This window comes from Benincasa hispida, chromosome 5, assembly GCF_009727055.1.
Source record: "Benincasa hispida cultivar B227 chromosome 5, ASM972705v1, whole genome shotgun sequence".
Classification (NCBI taxonomy): domain Eukaryota; kingdom Viridiplantae; phylum Streptophyta; class Magnoliopsida; order Cucurbitales; family Cucurbitaceae; genus Benincasa; species Benincasa hispida.
The window spans coordinates 32,372,711-32,392,182 of record NC_052353.1 but is presented as its reverse complement, the minus strand read 5'-3'; the positions used below and the strand labels follow the sequence as shown (position 1 = coordinate 32,392,182).

Genomic DNA, 19,472 nt, shown 5'->3' with positions numbered 1-19,472 from the left:
TTCCTTTGCCCCTGGCTTGCGGGCTTGTATTGCTCTAATTCCTTTTCTAACACTATAGACCTTGAGCAGCTCTCATGCGTTGCATCCTCAGGACCAGTTGCAAACTGCTCTTCTTCATCCTCCAAAATTAATTTCCTTTTTCTCATCACTCTTTTTTCTTTCGATGGCCCTTCATCCGCGTCAGATTGGCGAGGTTGCGACACGTTCGAGCCAACTTCCCCTTCTCTCTTTTCTTCTTCTTGCAACTCTACTTCAAGCATCATCGCATAACGTTCCACTTCATCGATTTCAAGTGATGCGTCGGTTGGGTCAGGACGCATCACTTGTTCCTCTTCTACTTGGCTCTGATTCAAACTTGCCAAAATCGCTCCGAAAACTTCTTGCTCTTCGCTCCGAGCCAATTCCGCAAGTTCCGTGATGTTTCGCTCTGATGTAGGACTATCAGAGCTAGGCCTGAGGGGAGTGATTGGTGGAGTGCCGGATGGAGTATGCGGCAACCCGGGAGATGAAATGATAATGGGTGAACGCGACGAAAGGGGTTGGCTAGCTCCTTCTGCTTTAATAGGGTAAATGGTGGCTAAAGGTTGGATGGATAATGGGTGAAGTGGACGCCCTGCGGGCAATGGTGCATTGTGGAGATGAGCAGGAATAGGGTCATGCGTCGCACCCACCGGCGTAATATTTGGAATGAATGGTGGTGGGGCGGGCTTTGTGTAGGGTTTCTCGGCAGTTGCGGAGGAAGAAAGGCGCTGCTGCCTTGGTTTGGTGGGAGTTTTGGGTTTAGGTTTTGCGGCGGTTTTGGTTTTTTAGTGGGTTTTAGAGGATTTCGGATTTGTGGTGGTTTCGATGGGTTTCGACCGAGATGGCCGCTAGGATGTGGTGGAATGCCCATCGGGCGAAGGCTTGGTCGGAAAGGGGGTTTTTGAGGTTCGGCGTGGGTTTGGAGGGGTCGACATTGAAGCAGAGAAAGCTGAGAAGGAACTTACCGGCGACATGCCTCCGTAGCTCATTGATTGGTTTTGGCTGTCGGATGCTGAAGACATTGTGGCTGAAGGCTGACCGACGTAACGGACTTGATCGAAGGGCGGTGAAGTTCGAGAGCTAGGGTTTTTTTTTTCGAAGTCGGGTTAGAGGAGGTGGAAGAAGAAGAGGCTGTCGAAGGGTTGCATTTTATAGCTCTAGGGAGAGAGGATGGTGACGTCAGGCGGCACCTGACATCATCATTTATTAAGAAGACGAAAGGACGCACCTAGGATTTCTAGGCAATCGAGTGTTTTGTGTTTTTGAGATGATTCCTTTCGGTTTGGGCCATGCATTGGCTTATATCCAACGCGTCAGTTTTATTCCCATCCTAAGCTTCTTCCGGTTGTACACAATTTTTTTATTTTTTAATTTAAAACAAATAAATCTCTTAATTAAGAAAGCAATAAAAATCATCAATCAACTTAAAATGTAATGCAAAAACAAGCAAACAATGAATAAAACACAAACGCAGTGATAAAATACATAATGCAAAAGAGATTAAGGTAGAAGAAGCGTCCCTAGAATATGTGTCAATGTGAAAGCAGAGATGCTTCGACGCAAGCCTCAGTTGGCATCGCGTAGTACAAGGGATGACTTCTCTCATTCTACACCATTTTCAAAGTAAGGCTTCACTCCTTACCCATTTACTTTGAACGTATTTGTGCCATCCTCCCGTGTTAACTCTACTGCTTCGTTGGTATTCCCTGGGGTTTCCGTGTTGCTGGGCAAAACTCCAGGCTGCTGATTCTTCAACTCACTCGCAATCTGCCCCACTTGTATCTCCAGAGTTCTGATGGAAGACACCTGACTTTTTAGCAATGCGTCGTTCTGGGCGATAGACTCCAAAAGAGGTTTTCAAGCAGAGATGTTGAACTCGACGCATGACCTCTTCTATTAAAGCGTTGTTGGTGAAGCTGCTGCGTTGGCTGGAATCCAGGCGGCGGTCCTTACCTCTGCTGTTGGTTTACCCCTGAGTGGGGTTGCTCCCGTTGGTTACCTGCCCAAGAAAAATTTGGATGGTTCCTCCATCTGGGATTATATGTGTTTGAGGATGGGTTATTTTTAATAAAGCATACCGATTGCGGATTTTGTGAGCAATCAGAGTAGGAATGGGGATCTCCACAGCCCACACAGCTAACCATGGGCTATACGAATGTTTCTACCTGATTTACCTTTTCTAGGTTTGATGCGTTCCCCAGTGACATTTTGCAAAAGGTTTGTCATAGTAGCCACTTGTGCAGAGNTGCTCCTGTTGATGACCTACCCAAGAGAAATTTTGATGGTTTCTCCATCCAGGATTATAGGTGTTTGAGAATGGGTTATTTTTAATAAAGCATATTTTGCAAAATGTTTTTCATAGTAGCCACTTGTGCAGAGAGCATGGCTATTGCGTTAGAGTCAATAGAATTTACATTTTGAGATCGCCTCTTCCTTTCTGCTCTTGCGTCGTAAGTGTCATCCACCCATTCCATATTATGCTTGGCTATGTGGTCCAGTATTTCCTTAGCTTCAGTATAAGATTTGTCCATGATACTGCCAGCTGCAGCTGCGTCGGTTGCCATTTGAGACGCTCTGTTTAATCTGCCATAGAAAGTCTCCATCTGGATGGTTAACGGTAATCCATGATTAGGGCAATTCTTGACTAATCCTTTAAAGCGCTCCCATGCGGCACTAAGGTTTCAGCTTCTTCCTGCTCGAAGTTCATGATCTCTCTCCATCTCCTTGCGTTTGTGATGGGTAGGAAGTATTTCTACATGAATTTCTCCACATACTTTTCCCAGGTCGTGATCTCTCTAGGCTCCAAAGAACTTACCCATTGCTCTGCGTCGTCATGCAGAGAATATGGGAATAAAGATAGCTTGATAGCTTCTGGAGTGATTCCAGGAATCACAAATGAGTTGCACGTCTTCAGAAAACGTTTCATGTGGGCGTGAGGGTTTTCTCCCTGAGCACCCCCAAATTGTCCAGCTGTTTGGAGCATTTGTAACATCACATATTTCATCTCAAATCTTGTCCCATCTGGCGTTGGATCTATGATCCCTGGTTAGAAATCATACAACCCAGGAGACGCATACTTCCGCATGGGACGCGTACTACTATTTGCCATTATGATAGAATTTTGCGCAGTGTGGGCTAGCTGTTGAGCTAAGTTTTGATTCACTTGTTCGTCCACTATTTGTTGTTGCCTAGTTTGTTATCTGAGCAGTTGTTGCCTTAACCTACAGCGACGATTAGATTGATTTCTTCGTCGGAAGGTCCTTTCAACTTCGGGGTCGTATACAAGTTTAGGGGTGCTTTCCCTACTCATAAACGTTTACAAGCTTCTGCTTAGCTTGTAATACTCCCTCAGCTGAAATTTTCCTACAAAAGATACATGCAAAATTTCTTATTAGTTTTGTTGCTGAATCTCCGGCAACGGCGCTAAAAACTTGTTCGTTGATTTCGTGATTCGAGTTTAGGAGTGTATTGTATAAAATAATTGGAAAATAAGTGCAAATGTGAATGATGCGTTAGTAATGCATTGATGCGTTAGTGATGTGCAGCAGGACGCATGACACTCCTCTATAAACGTTCAAGTTTTCCTGACTCAAATCCAAGTATGAATCCAACTCAGGTTCCTGGTAAGTCTAGGGTCGAACTCAGGGATTCAGATTAAAGCTAACGCATGCCTTGCATTGTAAGTGTATGTAGAAATGAGTTATTTACTCTAAGCTGCTGTGTGTGTGTGCAAGAAGATACAAAAGGGTCGAGTAGAGAATGATGGGTCATGTGAAAATGGAGTTTAATGCAAGTGATATGCATCAATCTAAGTTAGATGTACACGATCAAGGATATGATGCGAATGAGATGACTTGTTTATCTCATTTATGCGTTAGACTCTATTCGACACTTCTCAATGCGAATATCATATAATACCTATCAAACACACACTAGAAGAAATTCAGGCTTTAATGTTGGTTTAAAACCGACATTAAAGATAGTGTTATTAAAGCCCTTTAATGTCGGTTGCCTTTAATGTCGGTTTTAAGCCGACATTAAAGGGCTTCAATAACACCAATAACACAGCCTTCAATGTCGGTTGCAACCGACATTAAAGACCTTTAGTGATTAAAGCTTGTCAGTTGCAACCAACATTAAAGGTCTTTAATGTCGATTGCAACCGACATCAAAGGTTCGGTTGCAACCGACATTAAAGCCTATTTTTTTTGAATTCTTAACCTACATTAAAGCCCGAATCTATCCGTTTTTTAAAGTTCCCTTGCCAAATCCATTTTTTCGGTAAAAAAGTATAACATGACACATCATCATCGAACACTATGGCTATGACATTATTCATGTATGGATTGTAAATCTATTACATTTAATCCACAAATTCTTCTATAGAATTATAATTTAAAAGGTGTACAATATTCAAGCCTGTGAACACAAATTACAAATATTACAAAGATTATGATTTACAAGGGCAACGAATCTTACGTGTAAGGCAACACAATTTATTTGTCTATAAATTTGGGAGGTTTGAGAATTAAGAGATGTAATACGTGTTGAAGGACTCATCTATCAGGATTCTCTTCTTTCAACTCATCCAGCAACTACAGAAGAAGATTTGGAAAGATTAGAATTTAACTTCAACCTTAAACAAGTTATAATGTGCCTGAGATTAAGAATTACTTCAGGTAAGACCTCTGATCAAAGGAGAAAAATTAATATTATAACACTACCAATTTATAAAATCTATTGAAAAGGCCTAATGTTAACTGGAACTTCAATCTGTCACGCACCATTGATAACGCGCTTATAAATTTGATCAGAATACAGAAAACATAGATGCCAACATCACATAGATAACCAGTACACAATCACGATAACCAGCTTCTGTTCAGTTGAGCAATAATACTCCATTCAACAGAATGAATGCATAACGATTATAGAAATATTGGTTTAGCCAAGTAATATGCCTATATCCAGTGTGTCATGGCCAAGTTTCTCTTGGAACATTTACACACTTGATTGTCGGGATCTAGGGCATAAACTAACCTACAAGAACATAAGGACTAGTTTTCAGTATAAATCCAAAGCAATAGAAGGTTTTCTAAGATCAATATTAAAACTGCATACCTTGAAACAGGAGGACAATAATGGTGTCGAAAAGACTATTCATTTCCCAAAGTTGAACTTCCTGTACCAATAATTCTTGTTAACAAGGATAATCACCAAATATAAACCACCAACAAATAAACATTAACAGCGGCCCACCAGTAGGATTAACTCAAAAAGCATACTGATTCAAATTGAGCACATGGACCATTGTGGAACAAACAACCACGACACGTAGCTAATTGTATTTTAGCCATGAAATTTGACAAGACTTATGAATTAAAACATCTGTGTAACCATTGGAAAAGTAAGTCAAAAAAGCAATTTTGGACAGGATGGTGATATTAACAGTTCACCACAAGATACTAATTAATATTCCACATGTCCTTGTCCCCTTCCCATCCAACAGAGAGAAAATCAATTAGAAGGCACGAAATAAATTATCAAAATGCATGATGATAAGAATATAATCCAAGAACTAAAGGGAACCAACCACCAATTTACAAAGTCAAAAGGAAAAAGAAAGAAAGAAAAAACAACACTTGCTCAAGTGCGCTAGATTTAATAGGATCAGTTTCCTCTAGGGTGGCAACGGGCTGGCGGGCAAGGGCAAGCAAGAGGGGACTTATGTGCAAGAGCGAGAGTGGAGTATGAAGCAAGAGCCGGCGCGTGAGACGAGAATGGAAGGTACGAGCGGAGAGTTGAGAGCGATGGACTTCTATGAGCGAGAGGGGAGGTATTGGCCTTTAGAGCGAGAGAAGAGGTTTGACGGCAGAGATATTTATCTAATATATAAAGTAATATTTATGAAACTAAGAGAAGTTGATTCACAAGTATAGAACTCTATCTATAAAATTAGATTTTAAAAAACCACAGTGCTACCTTCTAATCATAACAATATTATATTCTTTCTTCCGCGAGCATTACTCGAATTCAGATATTCATTCTCTAGTAGAAATGGTCCTCAATTCCATGCAATTTTGCTACCAATCTACAGGATTGGAATATCTGAATATGCAGCAATTACTGTAACAAATGTCGCTGAAAACGAATGTCCAAGGAATTACCAACCTGACCTTTCTGTTCTCTTGTTTTAATTCTTTTTTCTTCAGCTGATCACTTTCCAGAGAGACATGAACTCGAATCAAACATCAATAAATTTCTTCTCCAAATTCTCTAGATGCTCTAGTATTCTTCTCTCCCCTAAGAAAGTATTCAAATGAACGAAACAAAAAAAATGTATGTCCATTATCCAAAAGCCCTTAGGACACTTTGTGGTTTTTTGTCTGTTTATATTCAGAAACCTAAAATGTAGCCAAATAGCATTACCTCAGAAACGATTACACTATTCATTATTACCTCAGAAAGCAGATTTTCAAAATCCTTCATATTACGGTCAAGAAACAGATTCAAATCCTTAAATTACTCAGAAATGATTCAAATCCTTATTACGGCTAGTGACAATCTGCAAGGAAAAGCTCAACTAATTAAAATTGATGCAAACATGATTTAGACAAGGGGATGAAATTCAGATTGAACATTACCTCAGAAAACAGATCAAATCTTCATATCTCTAAGCGATCTCTCTGTTCTTTCTTCATTATTTTTTCAATCATGTTGGAATCTTCTCAAAGCATCGACTTGGTCGCTTGCTACTGTTTATCATGGATCGGGAGTACGAAAAGATGAAAAAATTGATTTCAAATTGGTACTACATGGACCCGGCATTGCCGACCTATCTACGGTTTGCCATTTCTCGTTGGTATCCACATATCTCTTACTTTCTACCTCAGAAACAAATTCATCGATGTATGGTTTTGAGGAGTGATGATCCAAGAGATTGGCTTTTTGTGCATTTTGTCACCATTTTATTATAGATTTTGGGTTATTCTCCTTCGCCGTCTATGAAAGGTTTTGTTTGAAATCTGAGAGAAAAGGGAGAGAAACAAAATGTAACCTAATATCATTTCGTAAGAAAAAATGGGGGGGGGGACTGGGGAAGAAGTGGCTGATGGGGGAAATAGCGTTAGAAAAAAGGATAGATAGGGATGAAGAGAGAAATGAAAAAAAAAAAAGGGGGGGGAATTGGATTTCATTTTTTTTTTAAGGAAAAAAAAAAGAAAATCGAATCTTTAATGTCGGTTTTAAACCGACATTAAAGATCCGCTTTTTTAAAAAAAAACAAAATTGACATTATACATCCGGTTTCACTTTTTCCAACCGACATAAAAGCCCAAAATTCTTGTAGTGACATGATGCAATAAAACACCAGTGCGTCTATCTCTAGATGTACTAAGGTTTCTAACTTGATACTGGCTTACTTATTCTCTCGAATAATTTAAGCTAAAGTTGCTTTTACCAATTGATTTAGTTGGCTTAAGCGTTCGAAATGAAATTTTGCATGAAGTTATAGATGCATCCAATATAAACAAGAAATAAACAGTGGCAAAGTATGATAGATCAAATATGTGAATTTATAAAGAAACTAATTGTCTTTACAAAACCAATACTTAATCAAATGAGAAGATGAAAGCGATAAGTAAGATGAAATGAACGGAGTCAAGCCGTAGAGTACAATCTCTTGTCTTCTTTGGCTCAATTCTGGTTCGTATACAACCATTTATGGAAGAATTGGAAGAAATGTCTCTCTCGAGCTCAGTTTCCTCCGCTCCTTGATCAGCGATGGTGGTGGTTCTCTTCCCTCTTGTTCTTCTCGCCACCACAGCATAGCTCTACGGTTTCATAATTATGTAATGAGCTAAAAGATCTAAGATTCTAAAACTCCAGCCCTTTCATCTGGTGGGATTTTTTTTATTTATAGGCGTCGGTCTTCGTCAACTTGATGATGGGCAGCATTAAATTCCATACCCTGGTCGGCCGCCTGACACTCAGATGCTTTTTAGATGCTGCCTGCTGCAAATGCCCATGCTTGCAAGTGGTGATTTGACACAAATAGCCTGAATCAATGAATCTTCCTTGCGTTGAATTCCTTCGATGCATGCCCCATGTGTTAGACTTTGCCTGTGACACTTTTCTTAATCATGCGTTAGACTTTGTTGAGATCTTGCAATATCATGCGTTAGTGCCGCAATATTTTAGCAATAAACATTCTTTTACATGAGTTTGATAGTGTTCGAGTAACCATGTGTTTCTTCTAAAAATGATGAGATTTTATCATTAAAGACCCTAATTGTTCCAACTTTTGAACCACAATAACTTGTATTTCTACAAGTTATCACCCAGTCAGGCAATATACAGTCTTTTGGTCTTATTAGTGTGAATGGTAAAAAACCTTGGATTGTTGACTCTAGGGCGACGGATCATCTTAATGGTACCTCTGATCAGTTTCTCTCATATTATCCAAGTGCTGGTAACGAACGAATTAGGATTGTAGATGGGTCATTCGCACCTGTTGCAGGAAAAGGGGATTTTTCTCCATTTTAGGGTTTGGTTTTGCGGGACGTTTTGCATGTTCCTAAAATTTCATATAATTTGTTATCCATCAGTAGGATTACAAGAGATCTGAATTGTCAGACAGTATTGTCACCTGACTCTTTTTTATTTCAGGATCTATGTTCGGAGACGACGATTGGCACTACCTGGCACGATGGGGGACTTTACTTCCTAACTGATGATGCTTCCTCTAGGAATGATTATAGGACTAGCCTTGTCTCCTTAAATTTTTCTAATTCTGAGAATGATTTTCTATTATGGCATTACTGCTTAGGGCATTTGAACTTTCAGTACATGAAATACTTATTTCCGCATTTATTTCGCAATATTAATGTGTCTTCTTTAAAGTGTGAAGTGTGTATTCGTGCCAAACAGAGTCGTGTCTCCTTCCACTCCAACCCTATAAACTATCCAAACCCTTCACCTTAGTCCATAGTGATGTTTGGGTCCCTCACCAACCACAACCTCCAAAGGGAAACGCTGGTTATTCACTTTTATAGACAACCACACTCGACTTACTTGTGTTTTTCTTCTCGCTGATAAGTCCGAGGTGTTATCTGTATTCCAGAAATTTTATGTCATTATGGAAACCCAGTTTAATACCAGGATTGGTATTTTGAGAAGTGACAATGGGTGGGAATTCTTTAACACTTTCTTCTAGGAGTTTCTTGCATCCAAAGGGATTATCCACCAGAGTTCGTGTGCCTACACTCCCCAGCAAAATGGTGTAGCTGAAAGGAAAAATCGTCATTTAGTGGAAGTTTCCAGGTCCTTAATGCTATCCACATCACTCCTGTCTTACCTATGGGGTGATGCCATCCTTACTGCTGCTCACTTAATCAATCGAATGCCTTCCAAGGTCCTCAATTTTCAAAATCCTAAGATTGTTTGAAAGAGTCCTACCCTACGACTCGTTTAGTCTCCAATGTACCACTTCGAGTTTTTGGCTGTATTGCCTTTGTTCACTCCCATGGTCCTGTCTCTTATACACATCTAGATGTGTATAAGAGACAGCCCTTAGATTGTTTGAAAGAGTCCTACCCTACGACTCGTTTAGTCTCCAATGTACCACTTTGATCTTGGCTGTGTTGCCTTTGTTCACTCCCATGGTCCAAACCGCACGAAATTTACCCCTCATGCTAAAAAATGTGTCTTTGTTGGGTACCCACTCCATCAGCGTGGGTATAAATGTTACCACCCATCCTCTCGCAAATATTTTGTTTCCATGGATATCACTTTCCTTGAGGATTAGCCCTTCTTCCCTGTTAGCCATCTTCAGGGGGAGACCTCTAGTGAAGAGACTAACTGGTCCACATATATAGTTCCCTTAGAGTCATCTCCTATTCCTGAACATGTCGATCCTATCCTCCTTAACAATCAAGTCCCATGGATAACATACTATAGGAAGAATCTCAAGAAGGAAGCAACGTCACCTGTTGCATCTCCGGCTCCGGTCCATGAGTCAAACCCTACATCAGGTACATGTATTCCTAAAATTAATGAGATTGATACTTGTACTAACGAGTGTAGAGAGGAAAAAGGAGGAAAAGGTGCTGACATCACCACTATAGCAAATGGGAAGACGACAGTGAATGACGATTCAGACATAGCTCTAGAAAATGTGAGTGATACTAGAGATAATGGAGAAAAGGTGGTGATTTCTGAAGATGAGAAACAGAAAGAGGAGACTAGTGATCACAGTAAAAATTCTGACAGTTTGAAGGAGTATGATGCTTCTCTTGATCTTCCAATAGCCCTGAGGAAAGGTATTCAGTCATGTACAAGGTACCCTATGCATAGTTACATGACATACAGTAATCTGTCATCTGAATTTAGGGCCTTTACCATTAGTTTAGATGCAAGGGTGATACCAAATAACATACAAGAAGCAATAGGAACTGAAGTTTGGAAGGCTGCTGTTATAGAGGAGATGAGAGCTCTGGAGAAAAATGGAACGTGGGACCAGGTGATCCTACCTAAAGGGCACAAGAGAGTTGGGTGCAAATGGGTTTTCACTATAAAGTACAAGTCAGAAGGGACTGTTGATCGGTACAAGGCTAGGTTAGTTGCCAAAGGGTTTACTCAAACCTTTGGGGTAGATTACTCCAAGACATTCTCTCCCGTAGCTAAATTCAATACTATCCGAGTATTATTATCAGTTGCAGTTAACAGAGATTGGCCTCTGCATTAACTGGATGTAAAGAATGCCTTTCTCAATGGAGAACTTGAGGAGGAAGTCTACATGAATCCTCCTTTCAGATTTGAAGATCAGTTCAAACAGCGAGTCTGCCGGCTGAGAAAGTCGCTATATGGGCTAAAACAGTCTTCGAGATCCTGGTTTGATAGATTTGCCACCTTTGTCAAAGGGCAAGGGTATACCCAAGGGCACTCAAATCACACACTTTTTACAAAGAAGTCAACTTCAAGGAAGGTAGCAGTTCTCATTGTGTACGTTGACGATATTGTGCTCTTCGGTGATGATGATGATGAAATTGTGAAACTCAAAGCAAAGATGGCCAAAGAGTTTGAAATTAAAGACCTTGGGAAGAAGATACTTTCTCGGAATGGAAGTAGCTCGGTCTAGGGACAGAATCTCAATGTCTCAATGGAAATACACGATTGATCTTCTAACGGAAACATGAATGACTGGGTGCAAATCTGCTGACACCCCAGTTGAATATAATTCAAAGCTCAACAATACTAGTAATAGTGTTCCGGTCAATAAAGAGAGGTATTAGTGGTTAATTGGAAAGTTGATATACTTATCTCATACGAGACCTGATATTTCATATGCAGTAAGTGTTGTCAGTCAATTTATGTAGGCTCCTTGTGAAGAACACATGACAGCAGTTGAACGCATCGTATGATATCTGAAAGGTACACCAGGTAAGGGGTTAATGTTCAAGAAGTTTGATAAACGTTGCATTGAAGCCTACACTGATTCTGATTGGGCAGGGTCAGTTATTGATAGAAAATCAACATCAAGGTATTGCACATTTGTTTGGGGTAATCTTGTAACCTGGAGGAGCAAGGAATAGGGAGTTGTGGCCAGAAGTAGTGCAGAAGCTGAGTATCGGGCCATGAGTTTAGGGATATGTGAAGAAATCTGGTTGATGAAAGTGTTGTTAGATCTTCATGAGGACAATGAGTTCCCAATGAAACTGTTTTGTGACAATAAGGCAACAATAAGTATTGCAAATAATCCTGTTCAGCATGACAGAGCAAAACACGTTGAGATCGACCGACACTTCATCAAGGAAAGACTTAACAACAGAAGTATATGCATTCCTTATGTTCCCTCAAATCAACAAATTACAGATGTGCTCACAAAAGGGTTACTAAGACAAAGCTTTGATTACTGTGTCAGCAAGTTGGACCTTATTGATATTTATGCCCCAACTTAAGGGGGAGTGTCAAAAAATAGCTTGTAACTCTAGGGGTATTTCAGTAATTGTGTGTACCCTAGGGCTTCCCACTAATCTATTTATTTGGCCTATTCTCTTGTACTTTGTGTATCATAATTAATAATAAAAGTCAGTGTGTATCATGGTTTTTCTCCCTCTACTATGGTTTCCATGTAACTGTGTTATTCTCTTCCTTACTCTTTTATTTTTAACAGAGGTGAATCAATGTTTCTATTATACTGTATAAAAAACCGTGAAACATAAAAGAAAACCTAACAAAATATAACTAATGTAAATAAATATATATAATGCTAATGTATTATGTTTATTTATTAATTCAAATAATTTTGGTTCAATTATAAGTTTGACTGATGCATTTTTAAGGTTGTGTCTAATGAGTTTCTAAATCTTAAAAAATTTACACTTTTTCTCCTACGATTTGGGATTTGTGTGCACTTAATACTTAAGTTTCAAAATTGAACAATCAAATTTCCAAAATATTCACTTTGGAAAATGCTTGATTTTGATCCATAAATAAGAGATAATTGATTAAAAGCAAGGTCAAAAATATCGTTGTCGTTGTAAATATCGGTAAGTCACATTTATGAATATATCGATGAATATTTAAATATTTATGGATATTCTAAAAAGAATCATAGATATCACGAAAATTCATAAAAATATCGTAAATTTTTTAGTGAAATTTTGGAACCAACTTGTTTAAGTGATATAGTATTACTTTAAGCATATAATTCAACAATTAGAAGCCAAATATGATTGTTAATGGAATAATAGATAATAGTGAAGATCTAAAAAGTAATTATGGACTGAATATTTTATTAATAAAGTCTAGATCATACAAAATGAAGGTCAAATACAAGATTCAATAAAAAAAAGATGATCTAGGAGGTACTAGCTCGACATTAGCATAATTCATTTGATAATGATAATATTGTGCCCAAGTTATTGTATGTTACAAATTTATAACATAATTGGAAGTATGTCATTCATGAGTCTTAACACCAACCCTAATGCTACTAATAGGAAGATATTTTGGATCAAACTATGTTTCACTCAAATTAGAATGATTTGAAGAATGATAATATAAAAGTGTAAGTCTAAGTTTTCATCACTTTCAAAGAAAGTTGCCCTAATGTATAAATCAATGTCTTAAACCCATCACTATACCCATAGGAACCATAATCATTTGAATGACTATAGTTGTTATGAGAATAGCCATAGTTACTATCATTATAGATATATTGACTATGTCCATATAGACTGTCCAAATTCATCCCCCCGGTCCCCATTACTCATTTCATTTACCATCCTTGTGAAATTTTCCATGGAGATCGGGGCGAGGATTTCTCACGAAAAATTTGCGAGTATCGGATTCCCCGCAAGGAAGTTTTTTCCGTTTGAATTTCTATAAAAAAAACTTAATTAACTTAAATCACTATATCAAGATTATAACTCACTGTGCATAGTGGGTTTTTACAAATATAAAAGAGTTGTTATATATTATATAATATTATATATATATATATATTATTATAATATGTTATCACTGTCTAATATGTATATATTTATATATACATTAAAATCTTAACAATAAAAATTAGATATATATAATCGGGACGGGGCGAGGTCGGGACAAATTTTTTTTTTCTTTCTGCTCCCTTCCTCATTCCCCGTCTAATCAGGGATTCCCCACCCCATTCAGGGTCCTAACTCCACGGATTAAATGAATATCTCTACTTGAAACAAGTGACCCAACATTAATGTGAGTATCATCATGTGTAGATCTTCTACAAGTGAAAGGTTTTCCTATTGCTTCAATAGCCCACCAACTCTATAGTCATGGTTGGAGTCTTGCGTGACATGCATGAATTGAAATTCTCCAGTGGAGGAGCTAATTCCTGCTCCACCAGCTTTGTGGTCATGATCGTCTTTTTTTTCTGTTTTTTAAAATTAAATTTCTTTGAAATGAAAGTTTTGGATTGAAAATTGGAAAAGGTAACACATTGAAAAAGAAAAAAAAAGAAGTGATTTATAAGGATAATCAGACGACATGTAGACAAAATATCCATGATATGTCTACAAAATATCTGTGATATATCCACAAAATATCTGTGATATATCCACAAAATATCTATGATTTTTTTTGAGCTGCAGAAGATATTAGCCCAAAAAGGTATATTGAAGATATATCGCTAATATCGGCGATATAATGTGAAATTTGGAGAAAGAAATATCTTACCCGCCAATATCTCTATCAAATATGTGATTTTATGAATATATCATGGATATATCCTCAATATATCGAGATATTTTCATCTTTGACTAAAAGACTCATTTCTCAAGGCCAAAATGATTTTGTCCCACTTTTTAAAACTTCTCTCCCTTTGCACTTTTTCTTTTCTTCTATGGCGAGCAGCAACCAGATCTGGCATATGTGACCAGCTTCCTCCACCAGTCTGACGAGTCTTCTTCTTCTCTCCCTCGTTTTAATTTGTGTTGCAGAATGAGACTGAGCGCCAGAAACCAAATAACCAGATCAAACGAGGAAGGAGAGAGGAGAACGAGAATGAAGAACCAGATCAACAAGAAAAGGGAGAGAGGAGAGCAAGACCAGAGAGCGAGGTCAACGAGAAATGAGAGAGAAGAGCGAGATCATAAGAAAAATTGAGAAAGGAGAGTGAAAGAACCAATCTGCATGTGCAAAGGTCTCATTTTGGTAATTTCATCCGAATTTGATGTCAAAAAAGCATAAAAAACTATGAAATTGTTAAATAATTAATGGAATTTGACTGCCATTATCAGAGTCGTCGGAGTAAAAAACATAAGGGTCTTTTCAGTACCTCAAAATCATCAAGTAAATACTAAAAATTAATCTCAGGATGGTGATGTTCATCACGTTTCTTACTCCAGTAGACTCCAAATTCAACCATGTGGTCTTGAAGGTCAGAATAGCCATCGAGTTCTTTAAATTTTTCCTCCAAATAAGCAGCATTAGAAAGAAGGGCTTCAACTTCCTCAAGTTTGGCCAAGATAAGAGTACAGTTAGCCCGAATTGAGTTTAATTCACCACGTTTTTCATCTAGAGGCGATTAGCACAAGCAATTTGGTTTTGAGCTTGAATAAACTCTTCGTGAGGAACATAATAAGCCATGAGATGTTAACACGGTTAGTGAAGCTCATGGTGGAGACAGACATCTGCATGAAAATCTGAGATAGAGAAAAATCAAGAGAGTTAGGTAAGTGGTCGAGGTTGACCCCCTGGGCCAACCTTCATAATGGACGAACAGTGGTTACCTGGTGAAGATCGTAGATTGCGAGACATGGCAGCGATCAGGTTGTCATAACTAGACTTAGTTTGAACAGGCTCACCCTTAACGCCTTTTCATAGTTCCAAACTTTTAGTAAGGAGCTCAACCTCACCACCGATTCCGGAGTAACCTTCAGGAAGAACAAATGCTTCAATTTGGGAGGAAGAGCCTACCGCATAAGTGTTGCTTGCACTTTGAAAATGGGGAGATTAACGGCTAAAAGGTGGTACTAGACAGTCAGAACCCAGGAAAAAATCAACCAGAGAAGAAAGAAAGAAGATGACAAAGGCTTTTTTGGAATTAATTTCCCTTGCTGTTTTCGTGTATATGAATTTTTCTACATATTCACTATACAGTGGGATGCCCTTTTTATATACATAAGAGCTCTAATATGGACAAAAGAATAATAATTGAATCTTTCTTTTTGCAGGGTAAAGGACGATCGTTGCAACTAAAATTTGTTAAAGAGAGAGAGCGGCCACAGTGGCAATGAGCTCAGCATCCTTGTGGCGCCTCGTCACCTGCTGAGTAAGTTTTTCATCTTTGTCATCCCCCCTCAAGCGAGAGGGTAATTCAGTTAGACCGAGCTTGCCTCAAAGATAAGAAAACCGTTCGTGGGGAAGAGCCTTGGTAGGCAGTCGATCAATTGCTCAATGGAAGGAACATATCGGACATGTAGCTGACCCTGAAGAACTAGATCCCAAACAAAGTGCACATCGATTTCGATGTGCTTTGTTCGCACGTGAAAAACTGGATTGGCAGCTAAAGCTCCGGCGCCCATGTTGTCACACCTAAGTACAGGAACACCGGTCGAGGAGAAGCCAATTTCAGAGAGCAAATTGCGCACCCAGGTGATTTCTACAGCGGCATGAGCAAGAGCCTTGTACTCTGACTGGGTGCTCGATCTGGCCATAGTTAGTTGCTTTTTGAAAGACCAGGAAATTAGAGTATAGCCAAGATATATATAGTAAGCAACAGTCGATTTCCTGTCATCAAGACCAGAAGCCCAGTCGGCATCTGAGTAGGCAGTGATGTTGAAATTGAAGTCGGGTTTGATGGTGAGCCCATGATCAAGAGTGCTAGCTAGATATCGAAGTACACATTTAACTGTTGACCAGTGTACATCGGTAGGAGCTTTAAGGAATTGGCTGAGTTTGTTGACAATGAAGGCTATGTCTGGTCTAATGTTGGTTAGATACTGAACGGCACCAACCGTGCTACGGTAGGGAAAATGATCAAATAGGGGAGTACCAGTGCTTAAAAAGAGCAAAGCACCGAGGACGGCTGAAGTTGGACATGATTTCATATTCTAAAGATTGAGTTTGAATAGGAGCTCGGTGATGTTATCACATTGCATAGTGGAAAGACTGTGGAGAGAGAAAAGAAGGAGCAGAGTAGAACAACCTCCATCGCAACTGAGCCTGAGATTGCAGTAACACAAGAAGAAGAAAGAGAAAATGAAGCAGTAGAACCTGAGGTTGCGTCGACCTCGAAGTCAAATGAAACGGGAACCGTGAAAGTTCAGTTATCACTCTTCCCTCAGAGGCTAAGGATGAAGAAAAACGAAGAGGTACAGTACCAACGCTTCTTATCTATGTTAAAGCAATTACATGTTAACATTCCTTTCAGTGAAGCGATTGAGGAAATGCCTACCTATGCCAAGTTTCTGAAGGACATGGTAACTAAGAAGAGGGGCACTGGGAAATTTTCCACGGTGGCATTAACGCAAAGTTCTAAATCTATAATCCCACAGAAGATGAGCGATCCTAGGAGCTTTACTATTCCTTGCTCCATAGGAGGACTCTATATTGGGCAAGCCCTGTGTGACTTGGGGGCCAGCATAAATTTGATGCCGCTGTCAATTTTCAGACAATTAAATTTGGGGCAACTTGTGCCTACATCAGTGACTCTCCAATTGGCTGACAGATCTCTAGTTCATCTAGAAGGTAAGGTGAAGGATGTGCTGATCATTATTAATAAGGCTCAACGAGGGGCCATACCTACAAAAGACACAAGTGAAAGGATCATGCCAAACCTAAAAAACTGAAGTTAAGAAAAAGCCGAGGTTAAGGTCGAAGCTCAAGAATTGAGTTTCAAAGTTCACGAAAATGACCAAAAACAAGCATGCACAGATCCACTGACCCTGGTTTGAGGAGGGGGAGGTTAAACTGATGGAGATCAGATTATCCTGGCAAACTAAGTGGACCATAAAGGGTCCCCGACAACTGCTGCGGAGATTTCCAATTGATTGAAGAAAGGTAATGACACATCCATGGGAATAGCATATTTGTACCGTAAAATCTCAAGTTGAGTCTCGGTTACCAAAGATGATAAGGCCAAGTTTTGTTTTTCAGCTTGAAAAGAACTGATGCTGGAAAATGGAGTAAATAAATATGCATTCATTGTTCGTTCTCCATGCGTCGCTGGTCATGCATTGGACTAAGGGATATGCAATATGCATCTGATGACCATGCATTCCTGCCACAAGTTTTCTTGCTCTCTTGCCAAGTATAACGAGATCGCAAGTTTCTCGGGGTGATCCAAGGTCGAACTCAGGGACTTGTAGCTAAATGTTATGAGGTAATGTGTTTGCGGCGAAGAATAAAAGAATATTGAAGTTTAAGGGCTATGTGCTACTCTGACTCCTAACTAAACAGATTAAGCAATGGAAGTATGACTATGAGAGTTAGAGACACGATAACTGTTAATGTGTAATAAGATGTATGGAAAAATAGATAAAATGGTAGAGGGGATGACTTCACCGTATCAATAAGCTTGATCGCAAGGGTAATCCCAGCCAACGCAAGTTATGCGATTATGCTATACACAATTGACTAAGATGCATGCAATGCATATGCGATAGTGTTGATAGGACTTATGTCTAAGTCTCTATTCTTGCTCATGCGCTCCCACACATAAACAAAGTGACCGCATACCACTGTATCCTACTTCTGGATGCATGTGACCATATACTTTCATATCCTATCTATAGGGTGTAAGCACTGTGTAATAGCAAACATAACTTATTCTTAAGCCTCTATTCTTGCTTATGCGATTCAATCTGACTCTTCCAAGCCTAGATTTGGTTTTTAGACTACTCTCCCAAGTATGCCCAAATGATGAATTATGCACTCATAAGACAAGGTAATCACATAAAGCATGGTTGACATAAGATTATTTCTATCCCTAGTTCAACTACTTACCCTCTCGGGTAGTTAGTCGCTGCTGATTCTGCTCATAGACAAGCATTGCAACCACTCATAGACAAGCATTGCTACAACTTCACACTAAGTAAAGAGGATTTTCTCACAATACTCGCGCAACACACACCTCTCAGTGGTTTGCTACATGCTTCATATGTCTATGTCGCATGATTAAGTATGCGATACTCTAGCAATCTTACTCAGTTGTTGCAATGAAAGTAAAGGATAATAAACCAGAGGTAAATGAGGATGGAATCGAAGGAGATAAAGAAATGCATTGATCACAAAATGTATTAATGTCTTAAGCCAAAATGTAATACAATACAGAGATAGAAGAAAGATGGAGGGCCAGATGGGCAATATCTTGCTTCCATCAAATGTGTGTCAAGGCTGCCGGTGGTGCCATGGATGGGTGGTGGAGTAGTCTCTCTCGAGATGGAGGGCCAGATGGGCAATATCTTGCTTTCAATAGATGTGTGTCAAGGCTGTCGGTGGTGCCATGGGTGGGTGGTGGAGTAGTCTCTCTCGAGATCTATCTCTAGCGAAGCTCCAGTCATCACTCGGAATTGTTGAAGGAATGAAGAACTCTCAGACAATGTCTTCTCATGCTTTTGTCTGGATCACAAGGATCTGCCCTAAGGCAGAAGCTTGGATGATTTGAATTTGGGCTCTAAGGCTTCTATTTATAGAGCTCGATTGCCGATAGCATTAATGGTCCTTCTCTGACATTCTGCTGCTAATGGCGTGATGGACCTGCTTTGAATCTCTGCTACTAACGGCGTGGTAGGTGAAATGTCAACATCACCTTTTGATACTCCCAAGGTATGCGTTCATGCTTGGTTTCCGAAGTATCATCGCATTCCACCACCCTTACGTTCATCCCTTTATTATGGTTATTATTCTGTAGCCGCAACCTTTATGCGATGGACGCATGTGGTTAATGGCCGTAACATCCATGTGTC

General features: G+C 39.4%; 2 protein-coding genes, 1 long non-coding RNA gene and 1 pseudogene across 4 annotated transcripts in view; 2 read left to right on the top strand and 2 right to left on the bottom strand.

Moving 5' to 3' along the window:
* Positions 1-8,917, top strand: part of LOC120077892 (fructose-1,6-bisphosphatase, cytosolic) — an 18,155-nt gene extending 9,238 nt beyond the window's left edge. Inside the window, exon 4 of the transcript XR_005481853.1 lies at positions 8,689-8,917. The gene's annotated coding sequence lies outside the window, so the exon portion shown is untranslated. The remainder of the gene's footprint in view (positions 1-8,688) is intronic.
* Positions 2,641-2,753, top strand: LOC120078894 (annotated as a pseudogene).
* A 4,665-nt stretch (positions 8,918-13,582) lies between the features above and the next one.
* LOC120078353 lies at positions 13,583-15,639 on the bottom strand. 2 transcript variants are annotated; one of them, XR_005481991.1, is made up of 3 exons: positions 15,294-15,639; positions 14,840-15,206; positions 13,583-14,508 (listed from the first exon to the last, which is right to left on the bottom strand). It is a non-coding gene; the product is annotated as an uncharacterized LOC120078353 (long non-coding RNA). The 2 variants fall into 2 exon arrangements; XR_005481990.1 differs by lacking the exon at positions 13,583-14,508 and having other exon boundaries at positions 14,678-15,206.
* Positions 15,640-15,884: 245 nt separating this feature from the next.
* On the bottom strand, positions 15,885-16,613 carry LOC120077300 (secreted RxLR effector protein 161-like). The gene has a single exon (XM_039031188.1). The coding sequence runs from the start codon at positions 16,611-16,613 to the stop codon at positions 15,885-15,887; it is 729 nt and encodes a 242-aa protein (XP_038887116.1).
* Between the last annotated feature and the right edge of the window lie 2,859 nt (positions 16,614-19,472).

Excerpts from the sequence above, each read along its gene's own strand:
- LOC120077300 (XM_039031188.1), bottom strand. The coding sequence starts at position 16,613 with ATGAAATCATGTCCAACTTCAGCCGTCCTCGGTGCTTTGCTCTTTTTA.